Source organism: Zootoca vivipara, chromosome 10 (assembly GCF_965207765.1).
Source record: "Zootoca vivipara chromosome 10, rZooViv2.hap1.1, whole genome shotgun sequence".
NCBI lineage: Eukaryota > Metazoa > Chordata > Lepidosauria > Squamata > Lacertidae > Zootoca > Zootoca vivipara.
In genome coordinates this window covers 26,927,481-26,952,496 of record NC_142593.1, presented here as the reverse complement: position 1 = coordinate 26,952,496, position 25,016 = coordinate 26,927,481, and the positions used below count along the sequence as shown (strand labels likewise).

Here is a 25,016-nt window from a genome sequence, read left to right as displayed (position 1 = left end):
GGAGAACAACTAGTCCTATGATATCACCCACCCACTACACTGAGGAAACAAGCAAGAAGCATGCACTACGAAATTCTCAATTTAAATGTCACAATCATACCTCATCTTAATAAGCCACAATATGCACGAACCTTTTGCTTGCATTCAAACCCCTTCCCTCCTCCCTTCAGTGTGCAGCAATTAAGACACATAGGTCTCCAATTACCACAATTCCCCATTTCATCTTTATCCTTCTACAAGAAAAAATGGATTCTAGATAGTTGTGTATAAAAACATTTTTACTATATATTGGTCAGCTATTTTCATATTTGGATTCCACACAACCCCACAATTCACTGTCACCTCATATTCCACATGAGGTGCAACGGAAAAATGACTAACACAGAAAACTAAAGACAACTAATAAAGTGACATATAATAACTTTAACATGGTATGATTTTCTTTAGATTACAAAACGTAAGAATTTAAATTACAGGCCTCTAGGCTGCAGAATATTCTACCAGGAGTATAAGCCTCATAATGAGACAATTTAGCTCTCAGGATAGAAGAACAAAAGGACTCACAAAAAACAACACCTCATACACTCAAAGATTATCATGACTAGACTGTCACACTGTGACCTTGTTGGCGCCTAGCTAATCTGACAATATTTTGTAGTGCATTGTTTCAAATCAATAACTAATTAACAAAGTACAAAAGAAGTTGCACTCTTTCTGAGACTCCTTGTTAAAAATGGCTTTTGGTTGCACATGGGCAGAAAGGTCGCTTTTATGACATCTTCACATGTCTTTCAACATCCTGCCACTGTCAGATTAAATTACTTAAAGCAATTAATCGTCATAAGTTAAAACAGAAGCACATTTGTTACAGCCGGTTGTCATAATGACATGGTGAGTAGTTGTTTTGATATGAATTTCTTCTACTGACCCTCTATCATATCTTAATTTTTTTGGTTGACCTAGCTGGAAGATTGGGAGCAAATCCTAACCAACACAAGCCACGTATAGCTGGTAGGTGTGTGTGTGTGTGTGAGAGAGAGAGAGAGGAACTACCTACTAAAAGCAACTAAAATGATAGTCTACACATCTTTAAAGTTTTCAGTTATTTAAGATTAAAGTAAATATATGTTTTTTAAAAAATCAGCTTATTATTCATTTTAAAAAAATTGCAGCCATGGAAGCGAGGGAAGAGGTCAAGATCAGGACCATAGTATTCAAGGAAGGGAGGGATTAACACACCATACTTTTGATGAAAATCAGACAGAGTAACTTGGACAAGTCTGAGGACTCTGTCATTCTGTGTTCTACCACCTTCTTAGGAATATGCAGTAAACCTCAGTAAATCCATGCTGAAAGGAAACTTAAAGTAGGTGGATTTTTCATAGAGGCTATGAATGCAACATTAACATTTGCAGCATCCTAAACCAGGCACCCCCAAACTTCGGCCCTCCAGATGTTTTGGACTACAATTCCCATCTTCCCTGACCACTGGTCCTGTTAGCTAGGGATCATGGGAGTTGTAGGCTAAAACATCTGGAGGGCCGCAGTTTGGGGATGCCTGTCCTAAACTGTCCCAAAGAGAGGAGCTGCTGCAACAAAATTGAGTAAAAACAAATTTTAGGTGGCAAGAATAAAATTGAGTGTGTTGTATTGCAGATGGTTGAGGAAGAAAGGGGGAACCCCAATAACTCGTGTAAGGGGCCTCCATTTGTTACTGGAGAATCCTTCCTCTCCTTGAGTCCTCTCCATTCAGCACACCCTTGACCCCAAAAAGAGGCTTCTGTTTGGAGGGGAGATGAGAAAGGCAGCTTCTATAACCTGCAGGCTTTTCTCTTGATATAATCCTACGTTTAAGCCTTAGCCCCGGCATCCCCAAACTTCGGCCCTCCATATATTTTGGACTACTATTCCCATCATCCCTGACCACTGGTCCTGTTATTTAGGGATCATGGGAGTTGTAGGCGAAAACATCTAGAGGGCCGCAGTTTGGGGATGCCTGAGATAGCGTGGAATTTAAGGATCCTGAAGGCACTCAACTGAATGTGCTTGTGTGTGTGTGTGCATGTGCTCTCTCCTATTCTCCACCTTCTTTCATCTAGCCGCCTTCTGCCTTGCCACTTCCACTAGTGTTTTTCGCCTTGCAGGCTATTGCCATTGCCACAGAGGCTGCTCGCTGCTGGCATAGGGATCTGCTGCTCCACCAACATTTGTGCGGGGAGGAGATCAACACTCCTTTGATAAAGCTCACCAGTACTCCAAGCACAGTGAGAGGGAGCAGGAAGCAGGCTGCGAGCAGAAAATCAGCAGGCTGCTTTGGTCTAGCTGGGAGGCACAGACTGTGACAAACAAGCAGCAAAAAATTGCCCAGCAATCCCTTGCTGGGACAGGCAAGCTGCAAAAAGTTGCCAAGAAATTCCTTGCTGAGTTGAGTCCCATAAGTCCCTGCCTGTGACCAGAAGTAAGAAAGGAGAGATAGCACTAGCTTTGAGGTGAATAAGATTTTTTGGGAGAGAAGAGTGTGCAAAATTCAAAGGAATGAGGGGGCATGCAAGCAATTCGACTCGTAACTTGCTTCCTAGTAGTCCCTGCCAGAAATAAGTACTGAAGAGGAAGATTGAAGTCAATAGAGTTTTTTTAGGGGGCAAAGGCTCAAAGTTCAAACAGGGGAAGGGGGAGTATGATTGGGAAAGGGTGGGAGACAGCCACTGTAAAGGAAGGGAGCCCAGGAGAAGTTTCTTAATAAAAAGATATAATAAACAGATTTAGTGAAGGAGTAAGAAAAAGCAGAGAAAGATCAGTATTGAGGAAAAAATAAGGAAATTAGCCTGATAGAAGTAGGCAAAACAGTATCTGTAAGCAGAGAAGACTGCTTTGTCCAAGCAGGAGCTGCTTGTCCCAACGAGATTTTTCTCCTGCCTTTGTCAGCATGGGAGGAGCCTGAGCCCAACCCAATGACCCCAGGATGCCAGTCGGAAATTATGCCTAGTTCCGGCTATGCTTGATATTTACGGGATGATATTTTGCAGTGTTTTGGAAAAATTATGTTGAAATGTTTTCCACATACCTTTCTAGAGGACATCTAATCAATGTTTAGAATGCTAGCAGGGATGGTCTTTCCATTGCTTTGCACTGTCAGTCACATGTATGACTATCTCCCTGTTGGAATAACGTAGGGTTGCCATATTTCAAAAAGCAAAAGTTGTTGAGCTTTCCCCCCAAAAATTTGCCCAAAAGTCAACACTTCTGGGCGGCAGTCAGTACAAGGTATCCTTCTTGTGTCATTGATACTTCTCCAGTGGCAGATGGCACAGACAGATGGATGTGTGATGGTCATACAGGTTGCAAAGCGAATTCCTTGCCTGGCATGAAGGTTGCAATGATTGCAGAGAAGCTGAATGGATTTTCTGTCTCCAGAATGGAAGATATAGGACAGATCCCATTGCCTGAACCAACTTTTGTTGATGTACCTGAAGAACTGAGGCAAATAGTAGTGATATGAAGTTTTAGGGCTCATAGACAAAATAAAAAGCAACAAATTTCTGGGTCCAGATGGCACCCACTTGAGAGTTATCGAATAACTCAAATGTGAAATTGCTCTTCTTCTTCTTCTTCTTCTTCTTCTTCTTCTTCTTCTTCTTCTTCTTCTTCTTCTTCTTCTTCTTCTTCTTCTTCAAAAAAGGAGGGGAGACTTTGTCCCTAATATCAGCTTCTATACCTCAGGACTGGAAAGTAGCCAATGTAAGACCAATTGTTTAAAAAAAAATCCAGGGGGAAATCCTGGGAATTATAGGATGGCTAGTTTAATTGTCCAAACTGGACAAATCAGGGAGCAGGAGAGACTGGACAGACCAATTTTTCCTTTGTTTGGCTTTTGCAGATTGGCTCCAGCAGTTTCAGGCAGAAAGCATGGAGGGAGAAAGCATGGATTAGAAATGTTCCCATAGGAAATAATGGAAATAATCAGCTTGTTATGTGAACACTCACCTTATTTACCAAGAATGCACTGTACTCAGAAAACTGGGACCTACATGTATATATGGAGTTTAACAACATAAATAGTTTATGTTTAATGATGACTTCTAAAAGAACTTAATAGTTACAGCTATTTACTTGGAATATTGCTTTATTAATTTGTATAAAATTTAACAGTGGCTGAATACATATACTGCAATCTAGGAAATTTATTATGGAATATTAAATAGAATTATTGATGTGATATAACAGAAAGAGTGAAAACTCTAGTCTCTTCTCTGGAAACAAACCCTACATCTCTGGTGTTTAAATTATCATTATTCAGATGATCAACTTTGAAACCATTGCCACTTACACTGAAACAATATCTAACCACAAAAGCATTTCACTCTTTCTGAACAGCCTGTTTGATACATTTAAAACACAAGTTACAAAACCATTCAAAATATTCAAAGCAGGTTATTTTTATTCTTGTGTTTAAACCAGAATCTTGATTAAGTTATGCAGTAATTTCATTCCCAGCAGTGCCCTCTATTGGGGAAGCTCAATGGAATAAATATTTCCACAATACTAAAATGCTTACTTCACTAAAGAAAATGCATTTCAGTTTGGATTAAGGAAAATAAACCCTGCAGTGTCCATATCAGTTGCGTGTTTTAGCCAAGGAAAAGCATGGCAAGGTTGTTGGGTGTGGTTTTTTTAAAGAGACCCCATTGACCCTTTTGACCTTAGGAGACATGGAGCATTATTAATGCATTTAGCACTACTATGAGTGAATAAAGAAGTGTGTAGAAGCACCAGAATCCAAAGCTATTTGAGAGTTAACATTTTTCTTTTAAAAAAAGTTTGACTGGGTATTATAGCCAAGCATATATACACAAATTCTTAAGTAAGCATCAGACAGATACTTAGCTAGCAGATTTATTTATGTATATGAAATTGTGCCAATAATATTTCTTGTCCCTGTCTAGCTGACCCAGTGACACAAGGAACATTACAATATCCAATGATAGGAATCCAATGATAAAACTTCTGCCACCACAGTGCTTTGGTTTAGCATATAACTGCTATAATTCTTGTTCTTTTAGTAGTCCTTGGGGAAATATAATGAATTGAATCTCAATTAGATTGTTTTAAATGAAAACAAACTTCATTACCACTTCTGTCAGAGAAGCTTCAAAAAGCTGTATGATGAGGGTCAACTAAAGTGATGCAGTCATTGCGAACAACTATTTAAGTGGCCAATTTAAATGAAAACAGGAAAAATAGGATTAAAAGTTTCCCTGAGAGATTTCATGACTCTGTGGAGTATTGTTCCTTGCACACTTAAAAAGGAATGCTGTTTCAAAAATGAAGAAAAGGCCTCAAAGCATGTAAAAAAAAGTAAATATCTGCAAACTGGCTTAAAATGTAGTCAGATATAAACAGATAACGAGAAATAAGAAACTCTGTATAGCAGGATCTCTTGTCTCCCTATTCATTTCTAGACTGATTTGTCACCTTTGCCTTCAGAGATCTCAATGGATTAAAAGCCATTAAGATTGTTTAAGTAATTCAATAACATTAATATTTATCAGAGATTACAGAATAAAAGTTGTCAGCAGGTGAGTCATTCATAGATGAAGATGGGTTATTTACTGTAGTAGTAAAGAGTGAACAGCTACAGAATTATCAAAATTGAGTTCATGTATCTCTGCTACCTACATTTATGAAGCAGAGTCCTTCCTAATCACCCTTCTTTAAAAAAGCTGGTAGACAAAGTGTGACCAACAAGTCTTCTTTGGAAAAAACGTAAAACAATCAAATTTGTTTTCGTAGATTTGTTGCAGTAAATCTTATTAGATACATTGGTTGGGATCCACAAAGGTGCTTTGTGTGATTCAAATGCAGCCATTGATTTCAGACTTTCAGGTCACAACCCTGACATTTTATCCAGCCATTTATAATCTTTGTAAAAAACTGGACTTTGTAGGGGAAAACTGTATTTGGGAAAATATGTTCGGTGTATTTTTCTACCTATTTTGAGGAAACAACTTTTAATAACTGGTACCTAATAGTTCCTCACCTGAAAACCATTGTACTGGTAGCTTCTCTGGACATGAGACACAGAGACTGTCCACTATAAATCAGAAAGATTGTGTGATGGCCAGTGTTGGCCCAAGACATTTTGTTGCCTAAAGCAGAGTGCAAATTGCATTCCTAACCCTGCCAGGACTAATACTCTAAAAAACTTCTTGCTGCACTATTTAGAACCAATTCCTAGCCTATCTTATTCCTCTATCACATGATGCTACCTGAAGCAAGTCAGTTCACTCTGTAGTATAACAGAATGCAGTTATGAATTAACATTTTTCAAAACTGCCACTCTTGTGCATTTGGCTTTCAAATAAATTCAGATTATTAGTGCATAAAAACTGTTTTGAAAAATTGCATAGCACAAGCACTTTTTTTAAAAAAAATGATCAGATAAATCTAATATCCAGGAGCTGAGGAAAACATTTGTGATGGGAGCCACAGGTAATTTATAATCAGCATATTAACCATAGGTTGCAAATATTCCTTTTCATTCCATCTAAACCAGGGTTGGGGAACCTATGGCCCTCTGATGATGCTGGACTACAACTGTTATCTGACCCAGCAAACATAATCAATGGTCAGGGCTGATAGGAGTTGTAGTTCAACAATATATGGAGGAAACCACATTGGCTGCCTCTGTATTTCGCATACATTATTGCAATAATGTACTCATGCTGCTTATTTTGAACTTGAATTCTATGTATGTATGTCTAATCAGAATTAAGTCAAAAGAGTTCCATAAGACTTATTCCAAGATGATGATGATGATTCATTTCATTTATGGGGCATCCCTAAGCAATTTACAATATAACATACACAAAGCAGTTACATATATAAAAACTGCATATATCTAAGTAATTCTTTAAAAAGCAATTATAAATCTAAAAACAGTTTAAAAACACCACCACATACATCCAATCAAATCCAGATTCCAGCTTGGATAAATATTTTAGGAAAACTTGGTTGAAAGAGGAACATCTTTAACAGGGGCCAAAAAGACAAAGAAGGTACCTGCCTGATATGTAATGGGAGAAATTTTCAAAGGCTAAGAGCACACAAAAGGACCAATTCTGACATCATGCAGAATGCACCTCCTGATAGGATGCTATCTGCAGGATACCCTCTTATTGCAGAATGCAGTGATTGTTGGGTGTGTAGAAGAAATTCCTTTCCCCCTTACCTAGTGCAGGGAGCAACATGTGTAGCCCAACACTGCCTTTTCTGGGTTTGGAGGCAGTTCCCTGCCCTGTGTGGCTGTACTGCTGTCTGAGAGATCTTGCAAGACACTGGGAGCCAATCAGCAGGCTACCAGTGGACGGAGCTTTAGAGCAGACCTTCTTAGGTCCACTCTGAAGGGTTTAAAAGGGTGAGCTGCGGTGTCATAAGCATCACAGTCCTTGCTGAACTCTCCTTCCAACCCTCCCTCTTTTACAGGTTTCCAGGACTGTTCTGAAAGCGGGTTGGCAGCCTAGCTTGCATACCATGCTATGGATACTTATCAACCACTGTTTTCAGGGCCTGGCAGGATGTTCCCTGCTGACAAATTGGGCTACATCTGTAGATTTTGCTTACCTCATAGCAACTGTCACAGTTATAAAGTGGAAGAGGCATTGGGCTGGATTCTTAGGGGAGCTGGCTGGGTGCTGCCCATGTGCTCCAAAGTAGGGTCCTAAGGGATCTTGGAGGGCAGCGCTTCTGTCCAGATGCCCATTCAGGGGCTGAAGGGGCCCTGGCATCCCCTACTAGTGACCAGAAGGATTCTCCAGATGTGATTCGTGCCATAAATTTGGTTACCCCCAATTCCTGATCCACAAGCAAGTGGGCTTGTTGATCACTGTATACACGCCCAATGCCTGTGCCAAACCTTTCCATCTTGTGGCCAATGTGAATCCAACTCTTATCTCCTGGTATTGATTTGTTGTCTGTGCCCCTCACCATGACTCCATTGTGTCTTGGCCCCAAAGAGTCACTCTTTTAGGTATCTGGTCCCAAGCTGTATAATTGTGTATAGGACTGCATAATAATCAACTGTCTTATTACAGGGCAGACCAATATTACCTACTCAGAATGGCAGCAGCTCTCCAGGATTCCAGGCAGAGGTTTTTGCCTCACTTGCTACCAGATCCTTTTAACCTGAGATAGTGGAGTTTGGGGACCTTCTGTATATAAAGCATTTGCCCCCCACTGAGCTATGGTTACTCCACTAAAAATCATCTCCTAAAAATATTGGGGGAATGGGAAAGGGTTAGGGAAGAATTTACAGAAGTACTTACGAGACTAGTCAATATTTTTCATGACAACTTGGTCTCTCAAAGAAAATATGAGACTATATATATTCCAAGAGGAAGGAGAGGACCATATTAAAGAGTATAACACAAACTTAATAGCACAATGAGCAGAAATGCTGTGTTCTTCTTGCAGAGCTTTCCTGCTGCCATTCCTCCTGTTGTCACCTTCTGTTAAGAAAGCTGCTGTCTCTCATCCTTTTCTCCTATTTAAAAAGTTTTATACTAGCACATAGGTATTTCATTCATTTAGCTACATGGCAAAAAGCCATTCACTTTGCTACTGTTATTACTTACTGATCAAGCTTGCAACTAAGCTAGAGATAAACAAATGGGGGGGGGAGAGCTTTTCTCACCCCTGTTCCCATGCCACCCACCCCTAATCAAAATAAGTTATATTCTAGATCCTAGAATTAGATTTTTTTCATAAATGAACATACATTAAAATAAATAAATAAATAAATAAATGCATTAATACTTTGTTTGTTCTAAAGGGTTATGACAAAGGTTGCTTGCAGCACATTTCCCAACATTAAATGCTGATTTCCTTACTTTTATCTCCTATGATTCTTATTTTGTATTAATTGCCAATGAAGAGAACTTTTACACAATCCACTGAAGAATTTATAAAAAATTAAGTTGTGATCAAATATATTTAAAAGGAGCAGACTAGGTTAAAGGATTGTTGCAATTTCACAGATGCAAAATAAAATAAATAGTTACACAACTGGGAAATATCCATGCATGCATCATGTGTGCCATAATGTTATATTTAAGGTTTATCTAATACCATGCAGGTGGAAGAAAATTTGTCTCTGTATGTTCCATACAATCTATGCTGGAATATAACAGCTAGGATCTAAAGAAGCAAAGCTGGTTTTTCTTGAATAGTAGCCCACTACAATGCACCATGACATTTTCTGAAATTGAGTTTCAAAAAGTTTGGAATAAAATGTAGAGTTGTGGCTCTTCAAAGTAAACATTCTACTAGATGAGTTCAAGCTCTCGGGCTAATCTAAGTTTGCATCCCAAAGTTTTTTTTACTTAAGATCATCAATGAATATGCTTAGAGTTTATTGGCATGGGAGCTATGTTTCCAGAATAAACATTTGCCAGTATGAGCAGCAGCAGCCTCTGGTGGTCTGAATGAAATAATGTGTCCACAAACACAGGAGAAATATATTTTAAAGGCATGAAAGTATATACTGTATGTTCAGCTATTTGACTCCTGAAAAGTATACTTTCATATTATTAGGTAATGTACAATGCCTTAATTAAATAATCTCATGTGAAACATTTTCTTTTGTATGGAATGTTGAATTTAATTCAAATTTCCACTGAGTTCTTCCTTAGATTTGAACAAAATATAATCCTATGATACATGACATTTTTCTTTGGACTACTGAACACAGGTGACAGATGTTTTTAGGAACAAAAAATTGTCTTATAAGAAAACACAGTAAGTAAGCTTTCCTGCCATATTGTGTGAGATGAAGTTTATTACCCAGACCAAATCAATCCCCTTAACAAGCTGTAACATACATTGGCAAGTACATTATTTCATAGTTAAAATTTTTACAGCTTGAAACAATAAGCACTTTGATCTTTCAAGCTGTACTCTTAAAGCTTCAGAAGGTACGCATAATCTGCTAGTTAGTCATTTCTATTTATATTCGTCTCATAGAAAAAGACTTAGCAAAGATTTTCGTTCTGTTGTAGCTTATGGTTGTAAATATGGATTACCATAGAGGTTTGTGTAGAATTCTTGAATAATGGGAAACTGGGCCATTCACAGATATTTAAGTATATATTAGTTACAAAAGAGAGAGTAATAATCTGTCTGCCTGTCTTTGGGCATAACTCCACTGTGTTTTGGTGACATCCCTTATGGGTTTATGGGAGTAGTCAACCGGTATTCTCCTAGTAGGAATTAGCACAAACTGTATTTTTTTAAAAGTCTGCTGAGCATACTACAAACCTTTCTCAGAGCCTAGTACTACAAGACTGGAAAACAGCACCTTGTAATGCAAGTCATGTAGGTCTACCTTAATTTGTCTGTTCATCAGATGCCTAAACACACAGTAATGTCGAATATAATAGGTAAATTTGCAAAACAAAGGAAAAAAAACACTGTGAAAAAAATGAGAAATAAATATATTATCACTGTACATACAGATATACAGAAGAGCAATGGTGTGGCAACGCCAACTTTCAATAATATAAGTTCACTACCTATAATGGTCCAATCTTAATCCATACGCTAGCAAACAAGAAACAAAAGGGTTGTTCTTCTCATAGAGAAGTCCTCTGAGTGATTTTGATAAACAATGCATGAAGTCATTGAAAGTAATTTTGAAACATCCGTGCTATGAAGTCTGCCTATTTATTTTGACATTGTGTTCTCAATGAATTCTACCTGGGTACAGTTGGGACTTCAAGGACTGTGAATGTCATCAATTTCTCCCCTCTGCAGCCCCCCCCCAAAAGCAGGTCACCAAGGGATGTGGCCCTCTGGTGATGCTTTAGTTGTGGAGATATATTTGAATTCTGAGGTGTGTTCTGCTTGTGCAGTGAAATCTTTGGCTCTAAGCTGTATTCTAATAGGTGACCTGGATTAGCAGGCAAAAAAGAGCATAGTACTTTATGCAGTGGCCTTCTCACCAAAAACATCGAAATGAAAGCAATTCACACTTAATGATACAGCACTGTGACTCAGGTCCTGTTCTCAGCCTAACTACCCAAACCCAAAGAGAAACACAGGAAAGAGTCTCAAATCTGGGCAGCTGTACAACACCAAGGTTCTCTTACCTTAAAAGAGAGGGAGGTGCTTCTCTTAAAGTGGAGCAGACTAATGAGTAATCTATTGCACATCATATAAGACAGTAACATGGAAAAGCCAACACTTTTCAGTTGCTCTTTAAAATACAGCTATTATTTTCCTCATTCTTTCCTGTTCCTCATTCATTCATATAGACATGCAGTTGGTTCCTATTTCTTTCATTTTAGCATCTAAAGTTAAACTTCTTAGTTAAACTGTATTTGTTTTATACATTGAAGTCATCTAGAGTAACATTAATCATCATCATAAGGAACATGCAAAAAAATGCAAAACATTCCTATTTCCCCCCTGGTTTTTCACTGTTCAATCATCCTAGGTATCCTAGGCAGAACATTCTAATGACAGAGCATTTATGATATATTTTATTCTTGAATAACAATGCAAACTTCTATAAAAAGAGCTTTGAAAATGGCATGAATATGTCTCGAATGTATAATGCATCATATGTATATGAAGCAGAATGTGTCAAAGTGCAAATAATATTGTTTGTGCCCCCTGCAGAATTAGAAATCCTTGGGTAGCACTGTTATAACGATCCCATGCTGCTAGTATTACAAAGTGCAAAGGTTCACTGGCTAAGAAAAGAAAAGAGCAAGGAGCAGAATTTCCTCACTGCACTGTTCTTGAACTATTTTGGTTTAAATATTTATTAAGGTATTTATTAATAACTGTCTCCCTTTATCCTCCTTCAGAGGTTTAGCTAAAATACAGTGGGTGGGTACTCATACAGAAACGCTACATTATATGGTAAAGCTACAATCATACAATATTGACATCAGAATTTTGCCCACTATATTATTAATTTATCAGGCAATATGTTAAAGTATTAAGACTATCATTCTTGCTTCTCAGGAATATAACAGCATAATGCTGCAAAGAGTCACCATCTGTAAAACATGTTGCCTAAACTGTATTTAAAAAGTGTTTCTGAAAGACAGATCTTATACACACATCTACTCTAAAAACATTTCATAAATTACTTTTCAAATCAGTCCTTGTCTCTGGAATGCATATTATGTTCCCTAGGGCTTTATTTGAAGTTTCTCTTTGAAATTAAGTACGATTTCCACCCCACCCCCACCCATTTTCACATTGAATGCAAATGAAAATAACAATAGAAAGAAGACAGTTTTACTTTTAGTACTTGATAGTTATATAAATGAAGAAAAATCACATTTTTAGAGTGCAACCATGTATGTGAAATTAAAACATTTTTCTATTAAACGAACTAGAGCAACTTACTCTAATATACAATTGTACTGTTTCCTTTTCTTTTTGTGGATTCCGATATTTCTCATAGAAGTCCCGTCGCTTCTTTGTATCTTTTTGGATTTTATCTTTTCTCTCTCTCTTTTCTGCAGGTTCATCTGAGCTATCAGGAGACAGCTGTACTTGGGCTTTTGTCTTTTCAATCTCAATATAGTTCTCATTCGGATTCAGTACTATTACTCCATAGCCTTCCTGTGTCAGAGGAAGAAGAAAAAGAATACATATAGATTTTGCCTTTGAAATGGTTTACATTTTATTTTATTGTCTTGAATGTATATTTAAGATGTTTTCATAAAGTTGACAAAGGATAGAACTGTCTCATTCATTTTGTGTTTGCATGTGAATTTATTTACAGTCTACATTTATGTTCACTTATTTGCTTAGTTCTTTTTAACCTTTTAATATATTTTCAATATTGTATGCAATTCTTCAGAAAGTAGGTTTTTTTAAAATAAAAAAGTGATTATAGAATAAACACATGCTCACCAGCATATACAGTTAATGCTTCATTGACAAGAACTTGTACTTTTAGCAACATTGCCTCTTTTAAAAACTATTCAGCCAGCGTTATGCTCCAATCTAATGTGCAGTTAGTTTTTTAAAATCGGAATGATTTCAAAGGGATTTAAGCAGTCAAACTGTGTGTAGGATTACAGCCTAAACTATTAAACACTTTTGTCCCATAGCAGATAATTCACAAACTGATAGCTGAGTAACAATGAATCAATATAAACTGTGATTATTTGATGTTGCTAAGAAATCAATGAATTAGTTACCAGTTTAGACCTGAACAATTTTATTGGAATTATATGATGTATCATCTTCACAGACTTTAGGAGAAATTAATATTTTATTTTTCTCAGAAAATGTTTACTAATGAAGAATATATGAAAGCATGGTGCATAAAAAGCATGGTGCATTTTGTGTAGGTTAAACAAAATACTGAAATACCTCTGCAAAAGGAAGAGAAAGGAAACAAAAGCAAAAAAATAACACATAAATTGTGGATCTATCCTCAAGATTATTTTGAAAATCTTATTTATAGTTTTCTAAACAAGTTCCAGGTATTGAAGTAAAACTCATTTTAACCTACTCAATCTAACAAATAACTTCTGCCTAACAGACCAAGTGAGCAGATGAAAGACTACCTATATAGATGATCAAAGTTAACAAAGGATACTTTATTTGGTGTTGCTTTATTCTAATCTATGTAGCTATTCAAAAATCTTGTAATGCATTGTAGTAACTGTCAGGTAGACAGATTGTCACTTGGTGATTTTCTACAGTTGGACACACTCGACTAGTTATTAAAATCACATTTGAAGAAAGTTCTTACTCCTCTTCCTTGTGGCTGCACAACTTTTCACGCCCTTCTCAAATTTCTGCTATACCTTCTCCTCCCACCAAAACTAAAGTTAAAGAACACTGTTGCACTCTGTTAAGCAGGGTGAAATAGAGGCATTCAGTTCACTGTCTATGGTGTAAGGGAACATGGCAAAAAGGTCACCACAGGCCAAAGAGAAAATTGCCTCCTAGATTCTGTACCATGAGTAAGTGATCTCCTGTCATCTTTCCCCCCTCAGCTCTCTCTTCAGAGTGAACCTATGCACACGTACCTTATTCTCTGGAATGGAGTGATCATGTATAAAGTAGAAATTGTACTAGAGTATAAGATGATTCAATTCAGATATGTATGAAAATGAACTTAGGATCCAAATGTGTAATATTCTGAAAAACAGATTCCTGCCTTCAGGGACTAATTCAAAACTACTAATGAAATAACACCAAACAAAGCACCTTTCATACTATTTTAAACACCATGCAGAGAAAAAAACTGGTTAACTTTTTATAACCATTCAGAAATGGTGCCCTGCAGAGCTCAGTGCTTTAGTTTGCTGTCCATGTTCCTGACCTGTTTATTCTGAGCAGATGTTCTGTGTATTGATTCTTTCTTACTTTCACTACAATGCAAGATGTAAAATTCATGTATTTGTTATGATTTTACATGTGTAACTGAAATGTGAAACTGTATCCACATTTTGTTGCTCACAAAAACAGATACACATAAATCACCAGAGAAGTAAAATTTGTCTAAGTTATTGATTATGTAACTGAAAATTACATGACTCATTTGTCCAATTTTATGAGGACATAATGTCAATTTTTCAAAGACACATCAACAGATGAAAAATGAATCCATTTCAAAAATCACAGCAACATAAATCAATTAAAGGATTTTTATCAATTAGGTTTTAAACAGCACAAACCAACCCTTAGTAGCTCTTTAAAACTTTTTCAAATACCATATTTGTTAGAGTAACAATAAATTAGCATGGAAATTCTATCATACACTTCATGGTTTCTTTCTAAAAACCCATTAAAATGTTTCTTTGCTTTTAAGGAAGTTGATATAAAGTCATATTCTTTTCCATCTTTTGTCCTCAGCCACTTCAGCCTAAACTATATGAAGAAAAATAGGCATAGGAAAGAGGATTAGGTGTAATATACAATACTTGTTTAGATAAAAGGATGTAGAAATGCAACATAGCATATATAACCACAGCAGAATTTAACCTATCAGTTTTGCTAAATTGTTATCAACTCAACCTATCACAAGTTAATCTATGTCTTTAACCAAAGTATGACCTCTTCACTTCTGCAAACAATGTAGGATTGGGTTTTTAAAAAAGATTTCATTGGGGTCTTTAATATTTATATTTCAATCTGCATGATTTTTGAATATCACACTTGTAAAGGAAGTTATTCAATTCAAAATTGTTCTATTACCAAATTATTAATGTCAAAGCCCAAATAACTTCTGGACGTTACCACTGGCTTCACTGAGTTAAAGCAAAGTTGACATCAACCTACAGTATGTTTAGGTAGAGATTTAAAATATGCTGTGGCAAGTAGTAAGACAAAGCTATGGTTTTATAAAAAGGGCATACAACTTGTAATGTACCTTTTAGGAAAAGTGAGCAAATACTACTCTATGACCTCAATTTAGGCAGAAGCACACACCCTCCCCCCCCCCCGGCATATTTAAATGACTATTCAGAACAGTATCAACTGATAAGTAGCTACTAGCCTTGTTTCTAGTCCAGGTGGCCCAATTAGATGTAAGAAAATGCCTTCAAAAATTAAACAAACCCATAGGTTAACTTCTTAATATTAGTTTCATTTTTAAAAGCAGCCATTTAATTTTGTCTATATTTGGAAAGCCATATTTTCTAAGTAACATTTTCAAAGATAATTGCCAATACTGCTTTTTCTAACCTTATTAGATAAATCTCTCTCCCTTCCCCCAATACAAATATGTTTTGCAGATTGTTAGAAATATTGGCACCAACCAACTGCAATATACTATATTTGAGACAGAATACAGTATTCAGTAATCTTCAAGTTCATGTGCACAGACCAATTAGCACCAATAGATGTTTTCAGGACAGATGTAGGAAAATGAAGCTATTTGCTAGATACGCAATCTGATAGTATCAAACACCAGTTCTAAAATCTATTGGGCAGAACATATACCACAAGGATATTATCTGATATCTCTCCAAAGTCTATTGCATTAGGATGGTGTAAATTACGAAGACATTCCAAACAACTATTTCAGAAAGCTTATTTTCAGTTTTATATATGAGCTTACTTGACATTCAGATGATAGATGAAGTAAAAGCAAGCTTAGACGGACAACTGTTAGCAACTACACAGAATCCGAAGAATGCTTTGCATCAAGTGTCACACAAAATGCCACAAGTGTGTTAGGTAGCAAAATATAATGGTCACATCCTGTTTTGGAAGTCTCTATAAAATGCCCCACACACTCTGTATATACATAAAACTAATATAGCATATTAGTTTTACCATATTAGCCAGTAATAGAATAGTCAATAGCAATAACAAGTATTTGAGATACATTCTGGAATTCTACAAACCTCTTATGTCTGGAAAATGAATAATGAGCTGAAAGCATTCAGTCCTGCATATTAATTCACCAGAATGGGATGCCATATGTGACCAGAGAGGTCAGAGGCTAGAGTGGAATCCCTTGACCTATGCAACTATCTTTCTGGCCTGTAAGTAAGAATCTGTAGCAGATCATTTTCTTGAGCTTTATCAATTTGATTCTTTTAAAAAAATAAACAATAAACCCATTTACAACATTTGAAGCAATATCAAAGTTAATCCTCAAGAAAAGCAACCCAAAGAGCTAAGATTTGTAACTTAGATTTGTGCATGTTTAAAATGGACATAAGAATGTCCATTCATCTTTCTGAAAGATGTATGTTCTCTTTATTTCCCATCTTTTTCATAAGAAGAGTACCTATGTGTCACTGTTGCAACATCCTAGGTGCAACAGTAGGATGAGGTCATGACAACCAATCAGAAGTCACTAGTGAAGCGTAAAAGTAAACATAGCTGTTGGAGATGCAGCTCAGCTTGAAAAATGCCCCCTCCATTATTTGAGCAATTTTCTCAAGACGTGACCTGAGACTGAAACGCCTGAAATGTCAGTTGACTCCTTTTTGTATTTCCACCCAATGTGCATTTTGGCAACTGCACCCTGCTAACGCTTTGTAATATTTTCATCCCAGTTACACCTCATCTCTCAGGCTCCTGAATTCCACTGCTGTGTCCAAATGTGTAAAAATGCTGTATTACTGCCAAACACACATTGTTCAACCAAGTTTCCAACTTAAAATAGCTCATCAAGTTAGGCAGGAAAAGAAAACATGCCACAAAAAGTTTTTAGAGGACCACCTGTTGTCTATTATTTTTACATAGCACTTACTCATAAATCATAACACAGGGTAATTAATCAAGCTGTCAAAGAAAAGGTCAAAGGTTAGGTAGGGGAGTCAGAAGGTCATGCATGGGCTGATAGAGGTCAGGGTCACACCACATTCCTCATTATCAAGTTGGGATGAGAGACGGCCCAAGCAAACAAAAGTGAAAGCAGATGGAGAAGTGAGTGGATAAAAAAAAGAAAAGAAAATTTCACAAACAAAAAGAAAAGTGAAAGAAGAGTGTCAGCTGCTTTCAAATAAAGAGCAGAATAGAACTGAAATACTCTGAAATGTGCTCAAAAGGTCTAAACACAACATTAAAATTGTATTTTTATTCTTTACATGTAATATATATTTATTTGAAAAATATTTGGTAGAAAACAAGTAACATAAAACTACATGCTCTTGATTTAAGTTTCTTATACATTTCCCCCTACATTTTCAGGCATATTAGGAAAAAATAGCTACTTTGATCATCATCATCAAATCCTGCTTTTCCTTTTATAGCTACAACCTATGGAAATGTAATAAAAAGCTTTTATTTGTATGAAAAATAGGTTTTGAACTATATTCTTCATACACACAAATGTTCATTAACACAAAGCATCATAAAAGTCCTTCTGGATGACACAAGAGTTATAAAATATTCTATGATTACACTGACCTGAATTAGATGCAGAATACTGTGCAAAATTAGCTGTCACCCTTTCCTCAAAATCTTTGTTAATCTCATTTTGAATGTTTGCAGCTTTATCAACACATGCATCAATGTCAGCTCCTTGGTTACTGAACCGCTGTACTTGGAAGAAGATATAATTAAAATGTTTTGGCACAGAAAAGGTGAAATTGTATCTTCCCCTGTTCCCTGAGGAGTCTGTAAAACATGTAGGATATATTGACAAACACACACCCTTGTCTAGAGCCCTGACATTCCAGGTCACCAACTGCTATTTATTTCAGAATATTTACACTTACTCATATGATCACCTGCTGTGTTACTAACTTTTAATGGCTGCTAAAAGTGTAAGAATTAAAACCTCTTAATGCCTCTTCTGATAACTTTATTTTAATTCTGGAAAGGTTTCCTGCTTGTGTTATACCACTTAGATTAAGTGATATATAAATGCCTTAAATAGTAAATAAATATCTAAAACTATTATTCAGGCATTCTAAAACCACTGCATGATATAAGAGCTGAGGCTGAGAATGTTTACTGCAACCCCATTTGGTGTCCCCATAGCCCTCCATGAGTTAGAGGGGTAACCTCTACAGCAGGAAGTCTTTTCTACCTGTGAAGGCTCCCTTTGTGTTTGAGAACCCTGATTTTCCATGGTTCTAAATTGTGTGGGGAGACAATTTGAATAGAAAAGTCTTCTTTGCTGCAGACATCATCCCTCCAACTCATGGAGGGCAATGGTGATGGGAACAGAGAGTCCCCTCATCCTTACCCCCTTCTTATTGCCTGGGAGATTTAGATTGCTTGAGTAGTGCAAGTACACTGTTTCTCCGGAAATAAGACGTAGCCATAAAATAAGCCGTAGCAGGATTTTTAAGCATTCAAGGAATATAAGCCATACCCCGAAAATAAGACATAGTAATAGGCGCAGCAGCAATGCCGGCCGCAGCAGGAGGATAAAATAAGACATCCCCTGAAAATAAGCCATAGTGGGTGTTTTACATGGTATAAAAGAAACATGCACTATGTGTTACTTGGAAATCCTTTTATGCAGGGGTCCCCAAACTAAGGCCCGGGGGCAGGATGCGGCCCAATCACCTTCTAAATCCAGCCCGCGGACGGTCTGGGAATCAGCATGTTTTTACATGAGTAGAATGTGTCCTTTTATTTTAAATGCATCTCTGGGTTATTTGTGGGGCCTGCCTGGTGTTTAGAATGTGTCCTTTTATTTTAAATGCATCTCTGGGTTATTTGTGGGGCATAGGAATTCGTTCATATTTTTTTCAAAATATAGTCCGGCCCACCACATGGTCTGAGGGATGGTGGACCGTCCCATGGCTGAAAAAGTTTGCCGACCCCTGCTCTTATGTAATAATGTTGCAACTATCTAGATTTTAGAAACATTATAAATGTATCTAGATAATAACGGTTGATTTTGTTTATTCTCATACAACAATTTCCAGCAGAGTCAGTGTCATGAACCTAGACTTAACAGGGTGCTTTCTTAGGTGGAAGGGAAGAGGTAATCACTGACTCTTCCTTCCCTGTGAAAAAATCTGCTACAGAGAGTTGGTGGACCCTGTGGAACAGCAAGGGAAGTGGCACTGTGGAATGCAGGAGGATAGGAAATTAGACAATAATCTCCTCCCTCTCTTCTTTTAGCAGGAACATCTGCAGGATTCAAGACCCTTTGGTTTGCAAAAGGCATAATATTGTTCCAGCCCAATAAGAACTGGGTGTGATATAACACTTTCAATTTGTAATTAGTAAACTAAATTCTCCAGGGTTAAAGAGCTGTGCTAAGTTATATTTCTCTAAAAGAGATGCCAAGAACGCATACCGGACAAAACAAAAACAAAAGGATGTGTTTCTTATATATTTTGAACCAGTGTTAATGTTAATTTGTAGGCTGCTCTAGGACTTTTTTTCAGCTGAAAGAGGAGTAAAAATATTCTAAATAAATATGCTATTACAATAACAAAGATGTTACATTAATAATTTTTCGGACACTAATTATTATTATTATTTTTGAAGTGTGACTTCATTTGATGGAAACTTTAAAGGTATTGTACTCCATACATTTACGTTCCCAACAAGCATGTGCTAAGGATGGGATATAGAAAACACTGTGCTAGCATAAGTTTGCAAGGCACCAGGACTGCAGCAATGTCATGATGACACAGGTTTTACAGCAAATATAAATGGCAGAAAACACATTTGTTTTTTCTAATGAGGTGCAAAAATAGTATGTTTTTAAGAAATAACACAAAATATGGTGTATTCAATGGACTGGATGCAAACTGTACCTTCCAGAAATGGGAGGACTCCTTCTGTCTATGGAAACCTTTTCTTTCAGAGGAGGATTCCTACTGGTGGAATGGGGAAGAAGGTGTCTTTCATTTATTTCCCCTCTCCCCACAGCCCACATGCCTCCAAGAAAATTGTTTCAGAGGGCTGGGGACCCTTTGGAACAGCATGGGAATTGCTGTTGGGAAAAGAGAAACCAGCAAAAAATAGTCATGGTTCCTCCCACCCCACAGCATAATGTAACTACTGGTGGTGGGAAGAAACTCTGGATCTAAACCAACATGAGCAAAAAACAAATTAACCATAGGAGTGGTCACATGTTACACTCAACAAATATACAAACTATGTACAGTGGAACCTCGGTTTACGAATGCAATCCGTTCCACGGAGGCATTCGTAAACGTAGGCATTCGCTCCCCGAAGGCACGCTCCTGCACGTGCGCAAAGCGTTGATAGAGCATTTCTGTGCACGCATGCACTGCGCAGAAGCAATCTGCACATCCGGCGCCGCGGAACCCGGATGTAAACACTTCCGGGTCCGCGACGTTTGTAAACGGAGGCGTTCATAAACAGAGGTAGGTGTAAACTGAGGTTCCACTGTACACAGTAGCTCAGCTGTGCAAATTAACAAGTGTATGAATTAACATGTATAGAAACAGTATGTACCTGCGTCCAATGTAACATTTGAACAAGTCTACCTATCTATCATCATGAATCAATCCAAACTCTGTAGACTGTGGTGCATAACAGTGTGTTTACACTAATAATTTCGAGATATCGTTTGTGCAAGGATTCTATTACCAGTATGTAACTTTATATTCTCTCACATGAGTTCAAATGAGGGGAAAACATTCATAATTATACCCACAAGGTTAAAATTCTATCAAGAACTGGTGGGGGTAATGATTACAAGACTGTGTTACAAATCAGAAAGCTCCCAGTTTGAATCTCTTTTCTACCATGAATTCAACAGGTAGCCTTAGGCCAGCTATTTTCACTCAGTCACAGGACACCATGTGCATTATAGGAATAGTGATATTTGCCTACATTACAGGGTTTTTGTAAAGACTTCAAGATAATGTATATGAACTCCTTTGAACACACAAAAATGGGATGCCATTCTAAGTATTATTTAAAAAATATATTTTTAGACTGCATTTTAAGCAAAGAGCATAAAAAGTGGTTTACGATTTATCATACTGAGCAATCACAATTTAAAAGTGAAATAAAATAAAATACAATAAATTTAATCACAAAAACATTACTAAAACCAGCACTAGAGAAACAAAATATAGTCAAACTAAAACTGCGGGAGGCAGTGGAAGACAGGAGTGCCTGGCGTGCTCTGGTCACAAAGAGTCGGACACGACTAAACAACAACAACAACACCAGAACAGTCCAACATCTAGATATTAAAAACCAAAGTGAAGAGGAAGTATCTTTAAAGACACATGAATATATCAAGGAAAGGCACCTGTCTAACCACATGGGATTAAATTCTACAGCTGAGGAGCTACTACCTGTTCCAGGGCTCCTGAGAATGATCTTGAGGTGCAGGCACTTTGATATGGGTGGATGTAGTGCTTAAAGTAACCCAGTCCAAATCAGAGCTTGAAAGTGTTTATTACCTGCACTACAAATTTAGCCTGAAAATGCATTGTAACCAGTGCAATGGGTAAAACATAGCTGTAAGGTAAAGGTAAAGGTACCCCTGACCATTAGGTCCAGTCGTGACCGACTCTGGGGTTGCGGTGCTCATCTTGCGTTTTTGGCCAAGGGAGCCGGCATACAGCTTCCAGGTCATGTGGCCAGCATGACAAAGCCGCTTCTGGCAAACCAGAGCAGCGCACGGAAACACCGTTTACCTTCCCGCTGTAGCGGTACCTATTTATCTACTTGCACTTTGACGTGCTTTCGAACTGCTAGGTTGGCAGGAGCTGGGACCAAGCAACAGGAGCTCACCCCGTTGCAGGGATTCGAACCACTGACCTTCTGATCGGCAAGCCCTAGGCTCTGTGGTTTAACCCACAGCGCCACATAGCTGTAATGTGCTCCAAATACTTGGCACCAACCAATATCTTGGCAGCTACATTTTGCAAATAAATAAATAAATAAATAAATAAATAAATAAATAAATAAAGGTGCTTCATTGGAAAGAAGTTACAAAGAAGCATATGCTGAAACCAGCAGAAGTATATATATATGTCTCCTCTCCAGGAGAGTACCAAAAGCTGTCCTGGGGCAGAAATATATTCTAAAAGTTGTTTGCTTTATCATATGCTAATAGAAAATGAAGAGAAAGGGGTTGGGACTCCAGGAAGTGAAGATGAGAGAGGATGGTGTGTGGGAAGGATTTTGCTGTGAAAGAGCAGAGTGGGAAGGTATTATAAGTTGAACCTACAACATATCCTCAACCCCTAACAGGAGTAGTCCTGTTGAGGGTTACAGCTAGCTAAGCTGTAAGAGATAGGTGGGAAAAAATTGCCTTCTCCCTTCCCTCCTGGTTTTCCTTTTCCTTTGTCTACTTCGCTTTCTGTGGCTCTTGGAGTCCACTGAGCATGCTGATTGTTTTCCAGTGGCTTCTTTTTAGCACTCAGCCACCTGAGTACATTATTTGATAAGGCAAGTGGAACTCGCAGCAACAGCACTGTATCCTCATTTCCTAGCAGCAGAACTGTTCTTGTTCAGGGTTCTAGTCAACTATTATAGGGTCAGTTTGGCTGATTCCCCAACCTATTTTTTCATCTTCTGACTGATATTCAACATTCCATGACTCATGGAAACTGCTGACCAGGCTCAATCCTCATTGTAGTGTTTTGACCTTATATTTTCTTTTAATTTAGAAACTTTAGCATACTTAGAGAATCACTTATTTATATAGAAACCAGTGCTTTACTTTAGGATTGCCTCATTTAGCCTGCAAATGCACAAATACTCTGAGGGAGAAAGGAAAACTGTTTGAATTTTGTGCATTCTCAGGTTTCTAGTGCCTGTGATCTTATTGAGGTTTTTGAAATAATTTCAGTTTACCATTCTGATGTCCTCCATCTCGTAAGTAACCTATCAATTTAAGGAAAGTCATGCAACTGGGGGCATTGTTATGCCTCTATAGTTTGCATGGCTAGAAAGGTCTGATGATTTTACACTTTCTGGTGGTTTGTATGAATCAATCAGAGTCCACATACCTCCTTCCCCTTTCTTCTGAAAGATGTATTATTTGTTTGCCTGTTGTTTCTTAGTTCTATAGACCATACTGTGCCATATCAGTAATCCCAAAATGGTTTCCAACATATAAAACCACTCAATTATAAATGCATTTGAATAAAAGTTAAGGATGGGAATCAAAACAGCACTGTGCCAGTCCAGATGTCAAAAAGATAAACAATTACCAGTATATGACCTTCTGTAGACATCTGAAGGCAGCCCTGTATTGGGAAGCTTTTAATATTTCATGTATTGTGCGTTCTTCTATATTCTGTTGAAAGCTGCCCAGAGAAGCTGGAGCAACCCATTCAGATGGGTGGGATACAAGTAAATAATAATAATAATAATAATAATAATAATAATAATAATCTCTTTGCATCACTCACCTATTGAATTTGGTCCACAAGGCTAGAATTTGATGAAGATCTGGTCTGCAAAGCCAAAACAGTCCACCCCCCGCCCACTCTAGCGACTGGGAAAACGAAAATGCTTGTACTTACTGGCAGAAACCCATTAAGGTCTCTGCCATCCAATTCTCCAGGGGGAAGTGAATTCCAAACCAGGAAGCTACTACAGATAAGACCCTATTCTGTAATAGCCAACAGTGGGCCAAGGCCATTAAGAACAGGCCCACTGACAAATCACAGAACCTGATACAGTTACTATGGAAGAAAATACTTCAACAGCACTAATGCCTTAAATGGTGCCCAGCCAGTGCAGACCTTGAAATATCAGTATTATGTGAGCTCGTGCAGATATATCTATCAAGCTTCATGGCAGCATTCTGCTGGATCGTGTACTAAGGGCAGCCATACATAAGAGAACACTGCAACAGTATGGATTTCTCTCCTTGCATAACTTCGATATAAAAACTATAAAGTTACTGGTAGTAACTTACATTTGAAGAAGAACTGTAGCCTGAATGAAGTAACTCATTACATACATTGGAGCTCTGACTGCACATAACAGCATTTCTATACAAGTAAGATCTGCCCAACTGCGAAGTCTATGCAACCCCATTCTGTGTTTGGAGCTGCCCCCAAATTAATGGTAAACCTCTGATCACATGGGAGCTCTAGTGATATGCTGGAGTTCCTGCTGAGCTCTGGATCAGGCTGTACATCCATAATTAACTAAATAAACACTTAAGCAAACATGTAAATTATTATTACAAACATTCCTAAGAATATCTACTAGAAAAGGAAAAACAGATTCAGGAGCAGATTAATTTCATATGGCACCCAAAGAGCCCTTGTATGAGCAGAAGAGGCTTTCTGCTGCATAAAGGATGGCTGCCAATTTCCCCCTTTCAAAAGTTTATTCTGGGGGTCCCACCAATCTTTTACAGACAGTTTCAAGGACCTCAGGAGATGCAGATTGAGGATTTTTTTAAAAAAACAACAACACATTTTGTTAAAATTTAAGATACACATACATAACAGTATACACAAATAAGGACTATACTAGTTCAATTTAAAATATTTATGTAAAGCCGCTTAACAACATTTATATAGTTTCTCCGAAGTATACAACTAGTACCATAAATGTTAAGATCAGTAATGTAACACTGTAAGTTACTTAAAAGGCAACCTTAT

General features: G+C 37.5%; 1 protein-coding gene across 7 annotated transcripts in view; it reads right to left on the bottom strand.

Annotated features, from left to right (window-relative positions):
* The window catches only part of ARB2A (ARB2 cotranscriptional regulator A), a 219,340-nt gene that overhangs the window by 120,131 nt on the left and 74,193 nt on the right, over positions 1-25,016 (bottom strand). For all 7 annotated transcript variants that reach the window (XM_035099875.3, XM_088652801.1, XM_088652800.1 and 4 more), the window contains exon 7: positions 12,415-12,633. In XM_035099875.3, the coding sequence (XP_034955766.1) occupies positions 12,415-12,633 (219 nt within the window). The remainder of the gene's footprint in view (positions 1-12,414; positions 12,634-25,016) is intronic.